Source organism: Carcharodon carcharias, chromosome 20, assembly GCF_017639515.1.
Source record: "Carcharodon carcharias isolate sCarCar2 chromosome 20, sCarCar2.pri, whole genome shotgun sequence".
NCBI classification, from domain to species: domain Eukaryota; kingdom Metazoa; phylum Chordata; class Chondrichthyes; order Lamniformes; family Lamnidae; genus Carcharodon; species Carcharodon carcharias.
The window spans coordinates 68409611-68427609 of NC_054486.1; the positions used below are offsets into that span (position 1 = coordinate 68409611).

The window sequence follows — 17999 nt, forward strand, 5'->3', positions numbered from 1 at the left end:
GAAACTACCAGAGCAGGAATATTGGTGCTACTGCAATGTGAGTCGCATTGAATAATGACCTTGTGTAATTCTTCAAAGTAATCTTGTATTATGCAGAGAGACAATATAAAATAAAGGGTAAAATTCTAAAAGGGATGCATGAGCAGAATGATCTGGGTGTATTTGTGCATAAATCATTGAAGATGGCAGGACAGGTTGAGAGCGCAGTTAATAAAACATTCAGTACCCTGGGCTTTATCAATAGGGGCGCACTGTACAAAAGCAAGCAAGTTAGAATAAAGTCGTATAAAACACTAGATTGGCCTCAACTGGTGTACTGCGTCCATTTCTGGGCATCACACTTTAGGAAGGATGTAAAGGCATTAGAAAGGGTGCAGAAAAAGTACATAAGAATGGTTCTGGGATGAATAATTCAGTCACGCAGAAGGATTGGAGAAGTTGGGACTGTTTTTTCTTGGAGAAGAAAAGGTCGAGAAGTGATCTGATAAAGGTATTCAAAATCATGAGAGGTTTGGATAGAGTAAGTAGGGAGAAGCTGTTTCTATTGGTGGAATGAATCAGAAGGCACAGATTTAAGGTAATTGGCAAAAGAAGCAATGGCGACATGAGGAAGAACTTTCAAGCAGCCAGTAGTTAGGAGCTGGAATGCAGTACCTGAGAATGTGGAGAAGGCAAAGTGAATTGAGACTTTCAAAAGGGAATTGGATCATTATCAGAAAAGGAAGAAAAATTGCAGGGCTATGGGGAAAAGGCAGCAGAATGGCACTAGGTGTATTGCCCTTTTAGAGAGCCGGTACAGAAGTGACAGGCCAAATGGCCTCCTTCTGTACTGTAACCATTCTATAATTCTATAAGCCATCTGATTTACATGGAGCAACCTGAAAGTTCAGATCTTGGTCAATAGTTAGTTGTCTGCTTTGAGGACTTACATTGGTATGTGTGAAACGCATTAGGTGTGGTTGTACTTTATTACACAATACTGTAATTGCGTTGATGGCTTCTGAGGAGGTATTTGTCACCAGCGCAAATGGAGGAATTTCAACGTGAGAGGGATCAGCATGGAGATTAAAGCCTTGATCAGGTCCTGGGACCTTCCTAGAAAAGGGAATTTTCATGGTCTGTTGGACCTAGCTGGCTAATTTGGTGCATTGAGCAATTATGTGCTTTCCACAGAGCCAAGAGTGCCAGGTTACATTGGTATTGAACAGTTTCTTGTTACATAATTTGGGACTTGTTTTTAGAGTGAGGTATAAAAGCTTAAAACTACTCTGCTGTTCTCAGTGTGCTGAGAAGAGTGTTATGAGAAATTGCCCCAGTTTGTATTCCTCTTCTTAATATTTGGTACTAGCAGGCCAGAGAGGCTTTTCAGTGACCTGATAACCTGTTATTTAGTCTTTCTTTGGTCAATATCAGGACTGTTTCAGTATTTTCTGGTGGTCTCAAGAAAAAGTAAAGTTTGGTAAAACAGTAAAACATGTTAATATAAAAAGGAAAGCTATTTATATCATGCTTGCAATTAATCCTTTGACCCTACTTCAAAAAAGTGCAAAAGATCTCTTTCACAGTTATTTTGTAGCTTGGACACATTACATTCAATCTTAAAAGTGTGGTCTATCAAATCACATTAAATAGCATTGTTTTAGTAATATGGACCTGCTATATTTTTATTCCTACTTCCATTTGTAGAGCTCCTTTGTTTTGTTTAACTCTTAATTGTGAACAATTCAATAAAACCATTCATAAAGATGTTTAAGTAACATCTTGGTTCCTCTCAGGTGATTAATCTCCAGCTTTAGTGCTGCAGAGCACCACCTAGTGGAAATGAGTGCATTAAAGCTATTCTGCATTTCACTGCAACAAGAATTTGGTTTTGGAACAAGTCATATACTAAAATTATAGTAATTACAAAATAAAGCAAGTCATTTATTCTTTCATGGGAATTGAGCATTGCTGACAAGGCCAGTTTTTGTTGCCCATTCCTATAAACCCATGAACTGAGTGGCATACCACACCATTTTAGAGGACAGTTAAGAGTCAATCACATTGCTGTGGGTCTGGAGTCACATGTAGGCCAGACCAGGTAAGAACGGCAGGTTTCCTTCCCTAAAGGACATTAGTGAAACAGATAGGGTTTTGTGACAATCGATAATGGTTTCATAGCTGCCATTACTGACACTAGCTTTTAAATTCCAGATTAATTCCGATATATTTAACTAAAGAAACAAACCAGATGTGCTTAAATAGAATATTATGAATGAACATATGTAGATTAAATAGGACATGCCAGTCAATTGTGAAACTACAATTCAATCAGTCAGGTAAAATTAAATCTTTTTTTCATTTAGACAGATACAGTACACTTGTAATTCAAGGCTAACTCAACTTATTAGATAGTTCATGTGCTTCAGGACAGTATTTTTACTTTGCTTCTTTCTTTATGTTGCCTCTCTTATCACCCCACACAACTACTGTGGGAGGTTCCCATAGATCTATATTTGACCCACTTTTTCCTCATCTATGTGCTATCCTGAAAGCTATCATCTGCAAATATTAGCTCAACATCCAACCAAAGAACTCCCTGCCAATCTCTCAATCTTTCAACTGACTGTGTTGTCAGACTGTTCTCCAATAATCATCTTGGATAGCCTACAATTTCCTCTCTCTAAATATTAGAAAACTGAACCATTAGTGGAATCTTGTGCCCTCCCCTGTGGTGAGTTTGGTGGCAAGGGGTATTTCATCAGGTGGGAGGGTGGTGGGTGGGGACCCTGACACCTTCCAGCCTCCACCCCAATTAGGTCCGTGGTGAGAAGGCCCGTGGATGACGTGTTTGCTTGTGGGTTCCCAGAGAGTTTCCCTCGTTCAAAGGCACTCAGTGCCTGATCAAGGGACCTAGCAAGGTGGTGGGGGCTGTAGTGATGGGAGTTCTGAAAGCCAACCCCATGCCCTTGCTGCTGACACCTCTCCCTCACCCTATCCTGTGACCCCTACCCCACGACCCCCTTCCCACCATCACTCACCCTGTGCCTGGGTCCCTCCTTAATCTGAGGCATCGGTGGGTGTAGTACCAGCAGTTGTCACCAATTCACCAGTAACGCTGCTGATTACAGAAGAGCTACCTGCAGCCTTTTTTAAATTCGTTCATGGGATATGGATGTCACTGGCTAGGCCAGCATTTATTGCCCATCCCTAATTGCCCTTGTTCTGAGGATATTTAAGAATCAACCACATTGCTGTGGGTCTGGAGTCACATGTAGGCCTGACCAGGCATGTAGGATGGCAGATTTCCTTCCCTAAAGGACATTAGCGAAACAGATGGGTTTTTACAACAATCGGCAAAGGTTTCATGGTCATCAGACTATTAATTCCAATTTTTTTTTATTGAATTCAAATTTCACCATCTGCCATGGTGGGATTCGAACCCAGGCCCCCAGAGCATTACCCTGGGTCTCTGGAATACTAATCCAGAGACAATACCACTATGCCTTTGGTTGGCTGGCAGCCCTTGGCAGATCAAGCTTCTGCCCCCCCCCCCCCCCAAGATCCTTGATCCCAGGAGAGACCTGCTGCTGGCTTGTCAAATGCCTGAGTGGCACAAGATGCGATGGGCTTTCTTGAAAAGAAGTGACACAGGTGCCTCACTGGCTCCAGACGGTGCCGAGATCCCCGTTGCCTCCACAACATTTCACCCATTGTCCTTGCCCTCAACCACGGAGTCTCTAACCTTTAACGGCCCAAATCCCTCCCCAGCTGTTGTCTCAGTATAAATAAGACTGTGTGCAACTACAGTGTCCTATTAATCCTGAGCTGTCAATCCCATATTCTTCTCCATCATGAAGGCTAACAACTTCCATCCCGTTTTCGTCAGTCATCTTCCACCAAACCTCCAGACAACTATTTCAATGTCCACCAGTTTAGTCTCCATTCCTCCCTATTCTGTAAAATTCTCCAAAGAGTTGTTACCCATACTCAAACCAGCAATAAGTTCATCAAGTTCAACACTCCTGTTCTTCCCACATTGTCTCCCGATACTCTAGAAAGCTCAAATTTAAAATTCTCAATTTTGTATTTGAATTGCTCCTTCCCAATCTCCAAACTCCTTGAGTCTTACTATCTCATTATTCCTCCGTCCATTTCTGTACCCACCCCCACTTTACACTACTGTTGGCAGCTGAATCTTGCTGTCATATCCAGCTTTAACTAGTCTTTATTGCTTAAACTATCTAATGCCTTAGTTTGAACTTATTAACATACCACTGATGGTTGCCAACTTTCCAGAATTCTCCTGGAGTCTCCAGGAAATAAAGATTAAACCCCAGGACACTGCTGAAGAAAAATCATCGGCGCATTAAAGATGGTGCTTTTAAAAAAAAAAATGACAGTTCCAAGTTAAATCTTGTAAACTAGCTCCAATTTTCTTATATTCAAACTTTTCACATGACTAGCTTAAGATTGTACCTCCTTCCCTAGCCACAGTAATCAGACCTACAAGCAAGTTTAGCACTGTCCATTATATGTTAGCTTTGACCTTCAGGTAACTTTTCTGTTTAAGCACTTGCTAATCTCCCTTATGTAATGGATTTACTGGTTTAGATATGACAGAACTAGAGTGTGCCATTTTGTCTGTAACCTCAATAATTAGCAATTGTTAAACAGTATCATATTGTAGTTTTATAAGTCATGAGGTCTCAAATGCAAAGTAATCTTTATGAATGAAATAAAGTGAAGTTCATTGTTTCTCTATGTGTGGACCTTGACTCAATGGTACCATATTTACCTCTGAGTCATAAGATTGAATGTTCAAGTCCGACTCCAGGGACTTGTGCACACAATCTCCAATTCTCAGAGGTGCCGTATTTTGTATGAGACATCAAATCAAGAGTCTGGTGGATAGAAAAAAATCCCAGGACATGGGATTTCTCCTGTTTTTCTAACCACCATTTGTTTCTCAGCGAACACCACTGAAATTAATTAATTATCTGGTCATTTATCTCATTACTGTTTGTGGGAATTGACTGCTATTTTTGCCCACATTACCATAGTGATTACATTTTAAAAGTGCTAATTGGCTGTTACGCTCTTTGGGATGTCTTGCAGATTTAAAAGGCACCGCAAAAATACAAATTTTATCTTAGTGTTTATTACATTAATACATATTTATTGATTTCAATGAAGGTTAACGCAAACATAGAGATCAACGTCATATACACTAGACAAACTAGTTACCTTTGTTTCTTTTTTAAAATTGAAAATCTGTGGTGTGAGGACTCATTCAGTGACTGTAACTATATATTACTACTATGAGCCACAGATACGGTGATTCAAACGCTGGACTCTTACCGGATGCACTGGAAGTATTTAGAGTAGGACTAAGTGGAAAGAAGTTTTGGATAGTTAACGTTTTGGTACAATATATAAATGAGTTGCACAGGATTATCTTGCCTTTTGATTTTGGTCAATTCCCAGTGTAGAAAGGAGCTTCTGTCGAGTGTGCGATACATTCCAGCTGGATCTTGAGGACACTTTATTTAAATCTTGAAGGACTTCCCAGGCACTTGGAAATTCAGGACTGAAACAGAACAACAATACGAAGAAATAGACAAAATGGTTTGTACACTTGTGTGTTTGCTGTTTAGCCTGTACAGCAAGTAGGTGGGGTTGAGGGAATGAGACATTAATTCATTCAGACTTCCTCAATTAAATTTGCTGACAAATATTGATAGAATGTGCCACTGCATGGTGATGTTTGGTGTGGAATTCCAACCCAGCGCTGATGAAGGAACACTGTCATATGTCCAAAAATAGGTTTAAAGGTTGGTGCTCAAACATTTGAATTACCATCCTGTACCAATGTGAGAGATTAACACCTAACTGACAGCCAAGAAAACTCACTTAAAGAGCAGTCCCGATTTCAGTTAATAGGGAATTAGATTCTTGCAAAAACTCTTGGAACACAAAGTTCTCTCTGGCTCCTTGAATATCACCCTGCTCTTCTTCTGCTCTCAATCTTTTCTGTCATGATTTTTATGCCTGTTTAGTATGTCTTTCTGCCTGTGTCTGCCCTGTCCCCTTCTGTTTCTCTGCAGCTCCTACTCTTGTTTTGCAACGTTAAGAGTAAATCTTGACGTTGCTCAATTCCCAAAGGATTCGAGAGTCAAAGCTGTGTAATCCGTGATGGGTTTGTGAACTGAACTGTGAGCAGTCTCTTTTGTGGGTTGAATGGGAATTGCACAGAATGATGCTGGATTGTAGTAACATGCTGCTGTAAAAACCTCAAAAGGTTTGAGATAACAACACGAGTTAGAAATAAATGCAAGATTTAAACTCAGCATTACAAAACAAGAGTAGGAGCTGCAGAGACAGCAGAAAGGGACAGAGACAGAGAAACATACAAAACAGGCAGAGAGACACATGCAAGAAAAGGCCGGGAAGAGAGAAAGAGCAGGGTGATATTCTAGGAGCTGGAGAGAACTTTGTGTTCCAAGAGTTTTTGCAAGAATCTAATTCACTATTAACTGAAGTCAGCACTGCTTTTTAAATGAGTTTTCTGGGCTGTAAGTTGGGAGATAATCTCACACATCGGTACACAATGGGAATTCAAATGTTTGAGCACCAACCTTAAACCTATTTTTGGATGAATAACACTGTTCCTTCATCAGCACCAGGTCAAAATTCTGGAATTCCTTATAACACATTGGGGAAGCATCAGCACGAGCACTGCAGCACTTCAAATAGATGGTCCACCATCATCACCTCAGGAGCAGGCAATAAATGGGGTCCTGCCAACATTGCCCATAATCACATGAACAAAAGATTTTAAAAATGAGAACAAAATCATCTCTGTATATTTTCCACAGAATAATTTATACACAGTTAGTTAGAATTTGGCCTTATAGTTATGGGAGCAGAGTGGGTCAATCATGGAACTAAGCTGCATTGGTCAATTTATTTTTGTTGAACCTGGACTGATAAGTAGTTGATCAGAGACTTCACACAACAGGTAAGATGCACTATTTAGAGTGCTACATGTCCAGCTGTTAGTTGTCAGTTTATTGTGTGTTCTAGGCCTATGGCAGTTTTTCATTTAATTTGTTCTCATCTGAGTGGTTGGATGACATGTCTTCCAGGCAGACAGTATGTCACAGTATTTAACAGTAATAGGAACTTTAGTAATGGCATGTCTCAGATTACCATATTAATTATGAAAAGGCTGCTTTTGTTGCTAACGCTGTGCACGTGCTGTTCTAATGTTTTACACCTTGATGTCATTGCGAGTGACAGAGTAGGTTGTGGCCAGTAGAAAAGATGGTGCTGCTCATATTGTCACGGCTGTGTTTTAGGTGGTGTCCTTTAATTCCAAATTGAAGCAGATTGGCTGGAGTGCCTGTCACTCACGAAGAGGGAGTCAGTTTTCCAGGTCGGGGCCCCAGCCAGACTTGGGCCTCATGCAGTGGTCCAAGCGGGAGTCAGGTGGAGGGTTTACAGAGGAGAGGGGTTGATGGGTGAGGGGGAGGAAAGGGATGGGTGTGAGGAGGAGGGGGAGGTGGATGGGCGTGAGGAGGAGGGGAATGGGTGTGGGAAGAGGAGGGGGTGGGGGTGAGATGAGGAAGAGGTAGATGGATGTGAGGAGGAGGGGTATGGGGATGGGGTATGAGGAGATGAAGGATGCTATACCAAGGGAGGTTTGATTTATCAAACTTTTATCTCCCTTTCACTAAAAGGAGCTTTCATGGCTAGAACACATGGGAGAATAAAAAGTTTTATAATTATAGAGAGCAAAAAACATGCAAGGAGTTTAGAAATAGTTTTTCTTTTAAAAATTAGGAGGTAAGCAAGCAGAGGGAAATATTTTTAATATGCTTTAGCTGCAGTATAACCTCCTTTAACCAAACTATTTGGGGAACATGGAAATCAATTTACATGAGTTGAGATGAATTGTGGTTCACCGTACATATTTAGATCACAGAGTTACTCCTTCCGGCAGGAGGGTGGTGATGGAATTTGGGACAGGAGTAACCAATTTTTATTTTTTTTTAGGCTTCACAGCAAGTCACAATCATGTGTGATGCATCTGGGAGGGGGAAAGTTACTTGGATGCTTTGTTCCAAGAGGCAGTCACACCCCTTAGGTGAAGTACTTCAGATTTGGACATGGCCAGGGATAGGAGGGTGTGACTAAGAGTGAGACAGGCATGGGGATCGGGAAGGTTGCAATGAAGGCACCTCAGCCCTTGCAACTGTCCAACAGGCTCGAGGTTCTTGCAACTTTTATGGACGAGAGCAGGGACTGCAGGGAGGATAAGCAAACTGACCACAGCACTGTGGTGCAGGGAGCCATTCAAGTGGGGGAAGTAAAATGTAATGCAGCATAGTTAGGGGGAAGATGCTGCTCTTTTCAGCTGAGAGCAAGAGTACTGAAGGCTGTGTTGCATGCCCGATGCCAGAGTTAAATATATTTCCTCAGGGTTGGAGAAGAACTTGGAGTGCAAGGTGAAGGGTCCAGTTGTCATGGCCCATGTGGGTATCAATGACAGGTAGGACTAAGAAAGAGATTCTTTTGAGAGAGTATGAGCAGCTAAGGACTAAATTAAGAAACAGAGGTGCAAAGATAATAATTTCTGAATTACCAGCTAAGCCACGACCAAATTGGCATAGGGTAAATAAGGCTAGGGAGTTGAATTCGTGACTCAAAGATTTATGTGGGAGAAATGGGTTTTGACTCATGTGGCACTTGTACCAGTACTGGGGAAAGAGGGAGATGTGATGTTGGGAATGCCTTTTCCTGAACCATGCTGGGACCAAAATACTGGCAAATGGTATAATTAGGGCTCTAGAAAGAGATTTAAACTAAATAGTTGGGAGGAGGTGGCAGGGTGCGTGTGAGGAGAGATTTGGAAGGTTAAAAAGCAAGGACATGGCAATAGTGCAGGGTAGCGATGAGGGTATGGTGACCAGAATACGACGGGAAAGGATAGAGCATTCAAACATAAGGTTGCACCAGCAAATAAGTTAGGGAAAAATAGTAAAAAAAGACTGAATACAAGGCTCTTTATCTGAATGCACACATGATTTGTAGCAAGATGGATGAATTGATAGTACAAATAGAAATAAACAAGTATGATATGAGAGCAATTGTAGAGACATGGTTGCAAAGTGACCATGCCAAATATTCAAGGGTATTTGACATTTTGGAAGAACACGACAAAAGTAAAAGAAGGTGGATAACTTTGTTAATGAAGGAGGAGATCAGTACAGCAGTGAGAATTGATATTGGTTTGGGGGATCAAAATGTAGAATCAATTTCGGTGAAGATAAGAAATAGCAAAAAGGAAAGAAGTCACCAGTGGGAGTTGTTTACAGGTCCCCTAACAGTAGCTGCACTGTAGGACAGGGTATACAACAAGAAATCATGGGGGCTTGGAAGAAAGGTACTGCAATAATCATGGGAGATTTTAATCTTCATGTAGATCAGACGAACCAACTTGGCAAAAATAGCTTAGAGGATGAGTTCATGGAATGTATTCAGGTTAGTTTCTTACAGCAACAAATACTTGAACCAACCAGGGAACAGACTATTTTAGACCTGGTAATGTGTAATGAGACACGATTAATTAAGGACCTCATAGGCAAGAGTGATCATAACATGGTGGAATTTAACATTCGGTTTGAGGGTAGTAAATTTGGGCCTGAAACTAGTCTTAATCTTAAATAAAGGCAATTACAAGGGTATGGAGATGGGAGTTGGCTAAAGTGAAATGAGAAAATAGGTTAAAAGGTGAGAAGGTAGAGAAACAGTGACAGACATTTAAGGAGTTATTTTATAACTCTCAACAAAGCCATATTCGATTGAGAAAGAAAGATGCTATGAAAGGCTGCACCATCTGTGGCTAACTAAGGAAGTTAAGGATGATGTCACATTGAAAGAAACTGCATATAATGCTGCAAAGATTAGGCCTGAAGATTGGTAAAATTTTAGAAATCAGCAAGGAATGACTAAAAAAAAGGGAGAAATTGGAAAATGAGAAAAAACTTGCAAAAATTATTTAAAAAAACTGAGTATAAACTTCTGCATGAATAAAAATGAAGAGAGCAGCTTAAGTAAGCATTGGTGCCTTACAGGACGAGCCTGGGTAATTAATAATGGGAAATAAGAAAATGGAAGAGGTTTTGAAAAGTATTTTGTATCTGTTTTCACAGCAAACGAAACAGAAAGTATCCCAAGAATAACAGAAAATCAAAAGACAAAGGGGAGGGAGGAACAATCACAATCACTAGAGAAAAAGTACTAGGAAAACTAATGGGACTAAAGGTTGACAAGACCCCTGGACCTGATGGTCTGCATTCTGGGTTCTTAAAGGATCTGACTGCAGAAATAGTGGATGGATTGGATGTAAACCTAGATTTTGGAATTGTCCCAGTGAATTGGAAAGCTGGAAATGTACAGTTTAAGATAGGGCCGAGAGAGAGGAAGCAGGATACTATAACTCAGTTAGTCTAACAACTGTCATTGCTGGAGTCTATTATTAAAGAAGTAGTAGCAGGACAGTTAGAAAAATCATAATACAATCAGGTAGAGTCATGATGGTTTTGTGAAAGAGAAATCATGTTTAACAAATTTATCAGAGTTCTTTGAGTATATAACAAGCTGGTTGGATAAAGGGGAACCAGTAGATGTAATGTATTTGGATTTCCAAGAGGCATTCGATAAGGTGCCTCATAAAAGGTTATTGCATAAGATAAAAGCTCCAGGTGTTGGGGTGATATATTAGCATGGATAGAGGTTTGGCTAATTAACAGGAAGCAGCAGAGTCAGGATAAAATGGGTAATTTTCAGGTTGTCAAATTGTAACTAGTAGGTTGTCACAAGCATCATTGCTGGGGCCTAAACTATTTTAAATTTATATTAATGACTTGGATGAAGGGACCGAGCGTACTGTAGCTAAATTTGCTGACAATACAAATATAGGTAGGAAAGCAAATTGTGAGGAGGATACAAAGTAAAGGGATATAGATAGGTTAAGTGACTGGATAAAAATTTGGCAGATGGAATATAATGTGGGAAAATGTGAGGTTGTCCACTTTGGCATAAATAATAGAAAAGCAGAGTATTATTTAAATGGAAAGAGATTGCAGAAATCTGAGGTAGAGGGACCTGGTTGTTCTTGTACTTGAATCACTAAAAATCAGCATGCAGGCGCAGCAACAAATTAAGAAGGCAAGTGGAATGTTGGCCTTTATTGCAAAGTGGATGGATTATAAAAGTAGACAAGTCTTGCTATAGCTGCACAGCACAATGGTGAGACCACACCTGAGGCTGCATCTTTCGGTCGGTGAGCAGGGGATGGGGCCCATTCACCAACATGTGAAATGACTTGGACTGACTTTGGGCATGCATCCCAAAAATCATTTAGATTTTCAGTTCGGCGGGCACGCAGCCGACTCTGCTGTGTGCTCGCTGAACTGTCAATGTCCACTTAAGGACTTTAAAAAAGTAATTAAGCTAATTAAAGGACCTATCCGTCGAACCTTAAGGTTGGTGGGCAGGCGAGGGGGCCAGGCGGACTTTAGAAAAAACATGAAACCTCATCCACGGGCTGGATGAGGTTTTATGAGGGCTTTAAAGTGCTCATGAAATGTTGAAATAAAAGAAATTGACATGTCCCAGCTCATGTGACAGTGTCACATGAGGGGACATATCAGGAATTTTTTTCTATACTTCCACAAATTTTTTAAACTTCCAGCAATCGCCCTGAGACAGCACTTTGCCTTAGGGAGATCTGTGTGCTCTTTCATGCGCACTCCCGGCTCAGGGAATCTCCCCCCCACCTGCACAGGGAGCGCACAGCATTTCTGAGTGGATGTCACACTGGGTGTGCCTTAATTGGCCCGCCTATGTGAAATGGCCCGCTCCCGCACATTCCCCCTAACGGTGGTAAATGTTGCCTTTGGAGTACGTGTGCAGTTTGGCCTCCTTGTTTAAGGAGGGCTACACTTGCACTGGAAACAGTTCAGAGAAGATTCACTAAGCTGATCCCTGGGATGAAGGGTTTGTCTTAAGAAGAAAGGTTGAGCACGTTGGGCCTATACTCACTGGAGTTTAGAAGAATGAGAGGTGATTTTATTGACACAAGATTCTGAGGAGGCTTGACAGGGTAGATGCTGGGAGAAGGTTTCTCTTTATTGGGAATCTAGAACAAGAGGACACAGTTTAAAAATAAGGGGTCTCCCATTTAAGACGGAGATGAGGAGAAATTTCTTCCCTCAGAGGATTGTTAGTCTTCTGAATTCTCTTCCATTGAGAGCGGTGGAGGCTGGGACATTAAATTAAATTAAATTAATTGAAGACTGAGTTACCCAGATTTTTTTATCAACAAGAGAATTAATGGTACAGGAGGGCAGGCAGGAAAGTGGAGTTAAGGCCACAATCAGATCAGTTATCACCTTATTGAATGGCAGAGCAGGCTCAGAGACCCTCCTGTTCCTATTTCTTATGATCTTATAGCCACCCACTAAGTCATGGGAAGGATGTCTGATGTCCAAATGCCTTCATTTATGCCTCATTCAAGCTAATTGCCTTTCTGGGCAACACACTTGAAAAAAATAACTGATTTGATGGTACCTGGCTAAGTTCCAGCAGAAAGGAACTATCACCCTCTTGTGCTCATTTTGCCAAGGACACTAGTAGTTGTAAGTTTGCAAAAAAACTCTGTCTGCACCTTTATGTTTTCCTCTCCCTTGCATTTCATTTGTAACTCGCTCATCCTTTTGTTTGTTTCCCTTACTGTAACTCTACTTTTGTTTCTCTTTCTCTCTCAGTATTGCCCCTCCTCCATCACTTTAATTTCTCTCATTTTACATTTTCTCTTTCTCTTTCTTACCTTTCTTTTCACTCCTGGAGCTAAAGAGCTTCCCTTAGCTTCCTTGCTATTATTGCAGGTGTCTCAGGTGTTGGATACTCAGGGCTCTCTGCATGTGCTCTCTTTCCTCTCTGGTTTCTTCTACGTTCCATCAAACTTAGTGTTTACAGGATGCTGGCATTCGAGGATCTCAGCCTTGCTCTCATCTGTGTATTCATGGCTCTCACATTCACTCTCTTCCTCCTGTGACCTTGTCCCATTTCTGCCCTTCACTTCTCTTACTCACTTTCTATCTCAGCTTTCTGGTTCTCCCTCTCTTGCACAGCTTATTTATCCTGGACTCTGTGTCATTTCATATTTCACCTTCCTCTTGGGCCTTGGCTGGAAGTTGGTGGCACTGCTGAGCAGACTCTTTGCAACAATGATTGGGAAATGAAACACAATCTATCTGCCTATGCCACTGATGCAATCATACTGCTGGTCTGCATCTATCTATCTTGTACTGAAGCGATGGCATTCTTTTCTAGAAATATCTACTTCCCAGAATCCTAGGCCTGAAAATAACGCAGAAACTACAGAGATATGAACATACAAAAAAAAAAGACAGAAAAAGACCAGCTGGTTCATTTGAGTCTGTTGCATTGAACCATGTGGCAATATGACCCCCAATGCTCCTTACATATTAGCAGACACGGAGTCTCCTGGCAGAAGCAAAAAAAAAACAGATTAAAAAAAACCCGCTGGGTTAATTCAAGAGAAAAATAATTCTGGAAAAATTTCTCACCAATCTCAAATGGTAGATCAAAAATGGGTTCCAGGAGATAATAATTGTCACAAAATATATTACCCAATAATTGTACAGTGAAGGAGTACTGGTACAGTGTGACACTGACTAACTTGAAACTACTTGCAAAGCCCAAGACTTGTCACAATCTCACCCTTTCCCTCTGCTGCCCTGAGATATAGCTTCAAACTGCTTCTGCCTCAGAATTCAACCCTTTCCTTAGATTCTCTACATCCCATTTTCCCTATCCCTAAATTATTTTAAAAGGTACCTTCTTCCTCCTCCCCTGCTTCCATAAAATACCCTTCACAGAAAATCACTAGCTTCACATCCTATATATGATGTATCTTTTCTGTCCATCATCCCCCTTCTGCTCAAAAATAACCCATGTGCACACATGCACACACTTATAGAAATGCTCAAAATCATTTCTCTATTCTGGTCAAAATCTGCTTTCTTCTCTTGGTTATTGAGGAAGGATGATTGATCGAGTGAGTGCAGCCATTAAGTTTGTAAAATTAATGCTATCACATTTAAAAAAAATGTTACTAACCACAGAGTTTAGAGTACAAATTAGATCAATTTTACTTTGAATTAGAGTGCAGGGGTGTGGTCCAAAGGTTGGCTTGGAGTTGCAGCATTCAACACTCACATGCCTCAGATGTTTTATGGCCTCCTCACACAAAGTGACTAGTAATTTTTTATTCGTTATGGGACGTGGGCATCAGTGGCAAGATTAGTACTTGTTTCCCATCCTTAATTGCCCTTGAGAGCAGTTAAGAGCCAACCACATTGCCGTGGGTCTGGAATCACATTTAGGCTAGGCCAGGTAAGGATGGCAGATTTCCTTCCCTTAAGGTCTTTAGCGAACTGGATGGGTTTTTATGATAATCGACGATAGTTTCAATGTTTCAATTACTGAGACTAGCTTTCAATTCCAAATTTTTTTTGCCAATGGACTTTATGGATCTAATCATGAAAGCTTGCAGACTATAGTTTGGACACTTCCAGACTAACAGTATAGCTCAATGTCTGTTATTGACAAGAATTGTATCTTGACTGGGGTATTTCTATAGATTGTTAAACTCCGGTTCTTTAATTATCTGTTGATAACCTAAAAGGAAATGATTGATCCTTTGCTGACTCTCTGTAGGCAGCCGAAAATAAGTAATTAAAGTGTTCCAGCTTAACAATCTAGACAAGCACACTGCATAGATTCCATTCTCATCAATTTGACAGATGGTAGCTCGGATTGCAACTATGACATGACCTCAATGTTGCACCTTTCCTATCCGGTTGGAAAACTATTCAGCATGAGCTACTCAGAGAATGAAGCTCCAGTTTTCAGAACCTGTACATGTCTATTGGGATATTTTTGTGACTGAGCTAACTTCAGAAAGAGCAATAGATCATAGATTAGTACAGCACAGAAGGACGATTTGGCCCATCAAGTTTCCCACTTAGTTAATTAATAATTCTTGTTCGAACCGGAATTTATCATCATTAGATGGCATTGTTGTTTCTTACTTTGTTATATTGATTTTTGCAGTCACTTGATGAGTCCCATTTTGTGTCTGAAATGTGTCAAAGTTGTCTAGCTGACCAAGAAAGTTGTTAGCCCATGCTAGATTATATGCTTAAATCTTGGAGCATGGTTTTAGTTCACAGATTCTGTTTCAGTGCTGAGTGTACTGCTAACACTAAGCCAAGCTGATAAACTGTATCATCTATTTCTTGTACAGTGAGGCTACAAAACTTCAGTTTCACAGCTGCTCTAACAGAACTCATTTACTGTAATGTTCATTTACCTTGTCTTTGCTTTAATGGCATCACTTTCTTCTCCATGTATCTTGAGAAGTGTTGGGATGTCTTCAAAGGAATGTTTCATCGGTTCAGATGGAAAGGAGTTCTGAAAAACCTTCTCCAAGAGATTCCTTGTATCAGCCTAAAGAATTAAGATATTTCAGATGCAATATTCTTTGATGTTTCACTTTTCCAAGGTCACAAGATAATTACGGATGAGAAAGCCCATTCAGCCCATCTTATTCGTATGTCAATGTGGCTTAGTCAGTTGCACTCTGTGGTAGCGCAAGGTTCTGGATTCATGTCCCATTCCAGGACTTGAGCATAAAACTCTAGGCTGACACCTCCAGTGCAGCTCTGAGGGAGTGCTGCACTGTCAGTAGTGCCAACTTTTGGATGAGACATTGAACTCAGGCTTCTTCTGCCTGCTCAGGTGGATGTGAAAGATTCCATGACACTATTCCAAAGAAGAGCAGGGGAGTTGTCCTGATCAATATTTATCCCTCAGTCAATCACAAAAACAGACTAACTCGTCAGTTTCACATTGCTGTTTGTGGAAGTTTGCTCTGAGCAATTGTCTTGTATTAGATCATATCTCAGACACCTTCTTTACAGGCTAAAAAGAAAAACAAGTTTCAACAGCCCTTCTTTACAACTTGGGTATTAGGTATTCGATAGTAGCCTAATGGTTCTTCTCTACATTGCCACCACCACTTGTTTATCTATTGTGTGTGTCAGCTACCAGAGCTAGTGTGAATATTCAAGGTGTGCCCTAGTCAGAGCACCAACAATTTGATCATGAAAGTGGAAGGATTGAGAGAGGTGGTGGAGAGGTAGAGCTGGGCTTCATCAGCACCCAAGTCAAACCTCCATTTGTTGGGACTACCCTCATCTGGTTCCATTCATGCCTATCTAATTGCAAGCAGAAGAACATCTCTAACTTCTCTAGCTTTGCCTCCAACACCATTACCCCTGAAATCCCTCAAGGATCTATTCTCGACTCTTCCTCATCTGTATGTCCATCCTTGGATGTGTGTGCCAACTTCCAGATGCACACTGAAGATGTCCAGCTCTCCCTTCCCATCATCTTTCCTGACCCCTCCAACTGACTTTGTGATATTAGCCAGTTTACCTGACATTCAGTCCACAATGAGCCACAGAATCTTCTAACTAAGCATTAGGAAGACTTCTCTCCTGTTATTGTCAGGCTGAACCAGATTGTTTTCAACCTCAGTATCCTATTCATACGAACATACAAATTAGGAGCAGAAGTAGGCAATTCGGGCCCTTGAGCCACCTCCACCATTCAATAAGATCGTGGCTGATCTGTTTGTGTTTTGAGTTCTACATTCCCATCTTTCCTCGATAGCCTTTGATTCCCTTGCCTAACGAGAATCTAATGTCATGCTGAACTTCAGATCTATTCTGCAGCATTATTCCTATCTCAGTCAATTTGCTGCTGAAGCCACCATCCACACTGTTGCCACCTCCAGACTCAACTCTGTCAATTTTCCCTTGAATGACCTTCCATCCTCCACTCCCCTGAAACCTCAACTCTTCTGAAACCGCGATGCTCATATTTTGTCCTTCAACAAGTGTTACGTGGCATAATCCTGGCTTTCACTGAGCTACATTGGTTCCCAGTCCTCCAATGCCTCCAACTGAAAATTCTCCTTTGCCTGGATGCCTCCCTCTCCATCTCTAAGACCCTCTTTAAAACCCATTTCTTTCACCAAGGTTTTAGTCACCTCTCCTAAAATGTCCATTTTTGGCTTAGCCACTGAAGTGCCTTGAATCATTTTTCTACATTCATGGTGCTATAAACAAGAACAATTTGCATTTATTTTAACATAGTTACTTGTCCCACATCACTTCACAGGAGCATTAACAAATCAAATTTGACAATATAAATATGAATTGCTGTGTTTATCATATTTCGAGGTTTCTATCCATGTTTCCATTGAAAGGGTTTCGATATGATGAATGTTCAATGTATGGATTTTCAATTGAAGGGAGATTAAAAGGGAAAGGGGCTCATTGGACCAATTCCTGGATAAGGGAATTGTCCTAGGAGGGATTGAGTAAATGAGGCATTTATTCTCTACAGTTTAGAAGAATGATAGGTGATCTCATTGAAACATATGAAATTGATAAGAGGCTTGTGAGGGTAGATGCCAGGAAAATGTTTCCCTTAGTTGGGACTCCAGAACTAGGGTTCACAGTCTCAGAATAAGGAATCAGCCATTTAGGACTGAGATGAGGAGAAATATTTTCACTCAGAGGTTGTGAAACTTTGGAGCTCTCTATTGCTGAAAGCTATGGATGCTCATTCATTGAATATATTCAAGTCAGAGATTGATAGAGTTTTGAATACTAAGGAAATCAAGGGAAATGAGTGTAATACTGAAAGGTGCAGCTGTGGGAGAAGATCAGCTATAATCTTATTGAATGGGGGACTGACTCTAGGAGCCAAATGGCTTATGTCCAAGGTTAGAATTTTCCTCACAGATACATGCCCCAGTTGTTGGATTGATGAGGTGATTGATATGGTATTAA

The 17999-nt window shown here is 40.8% G+C and overlaps 1 protein-coding gene across 4 annotated transcripts in view; it reads right to left on the bottom strand.

Moving 5' to 3' along the window:
• LOC121292827 overlaps positions 1–17999 on the bottom strand; it is a 58343-nt gene that overhangs the window by 19869 nt on the left and 20475 nt on the right. For 3 of the 4 annotated variants that reach the window (XM_041215273.1, XM_041215271.1, XM_041215274.1), the window contains exons 3-4: positions 15449–15585; positions 5443–5569 (exon numbers count right to left, since the gene is read on the bottom strand). In XM_041215273.1, coding sequence (XP_041071207.1) covers positions 5443–5569; positions 15449–15585 — 264 coding nt within the window. Of the gene's footprint in view, positions 1–4254; positions 4361–5442; positions 5570–15448; positions 15586–17999 lie in introns of all 4 variants that reach the window. The other variant, XR_005946341.1, reaches the window with a different exon arrangement.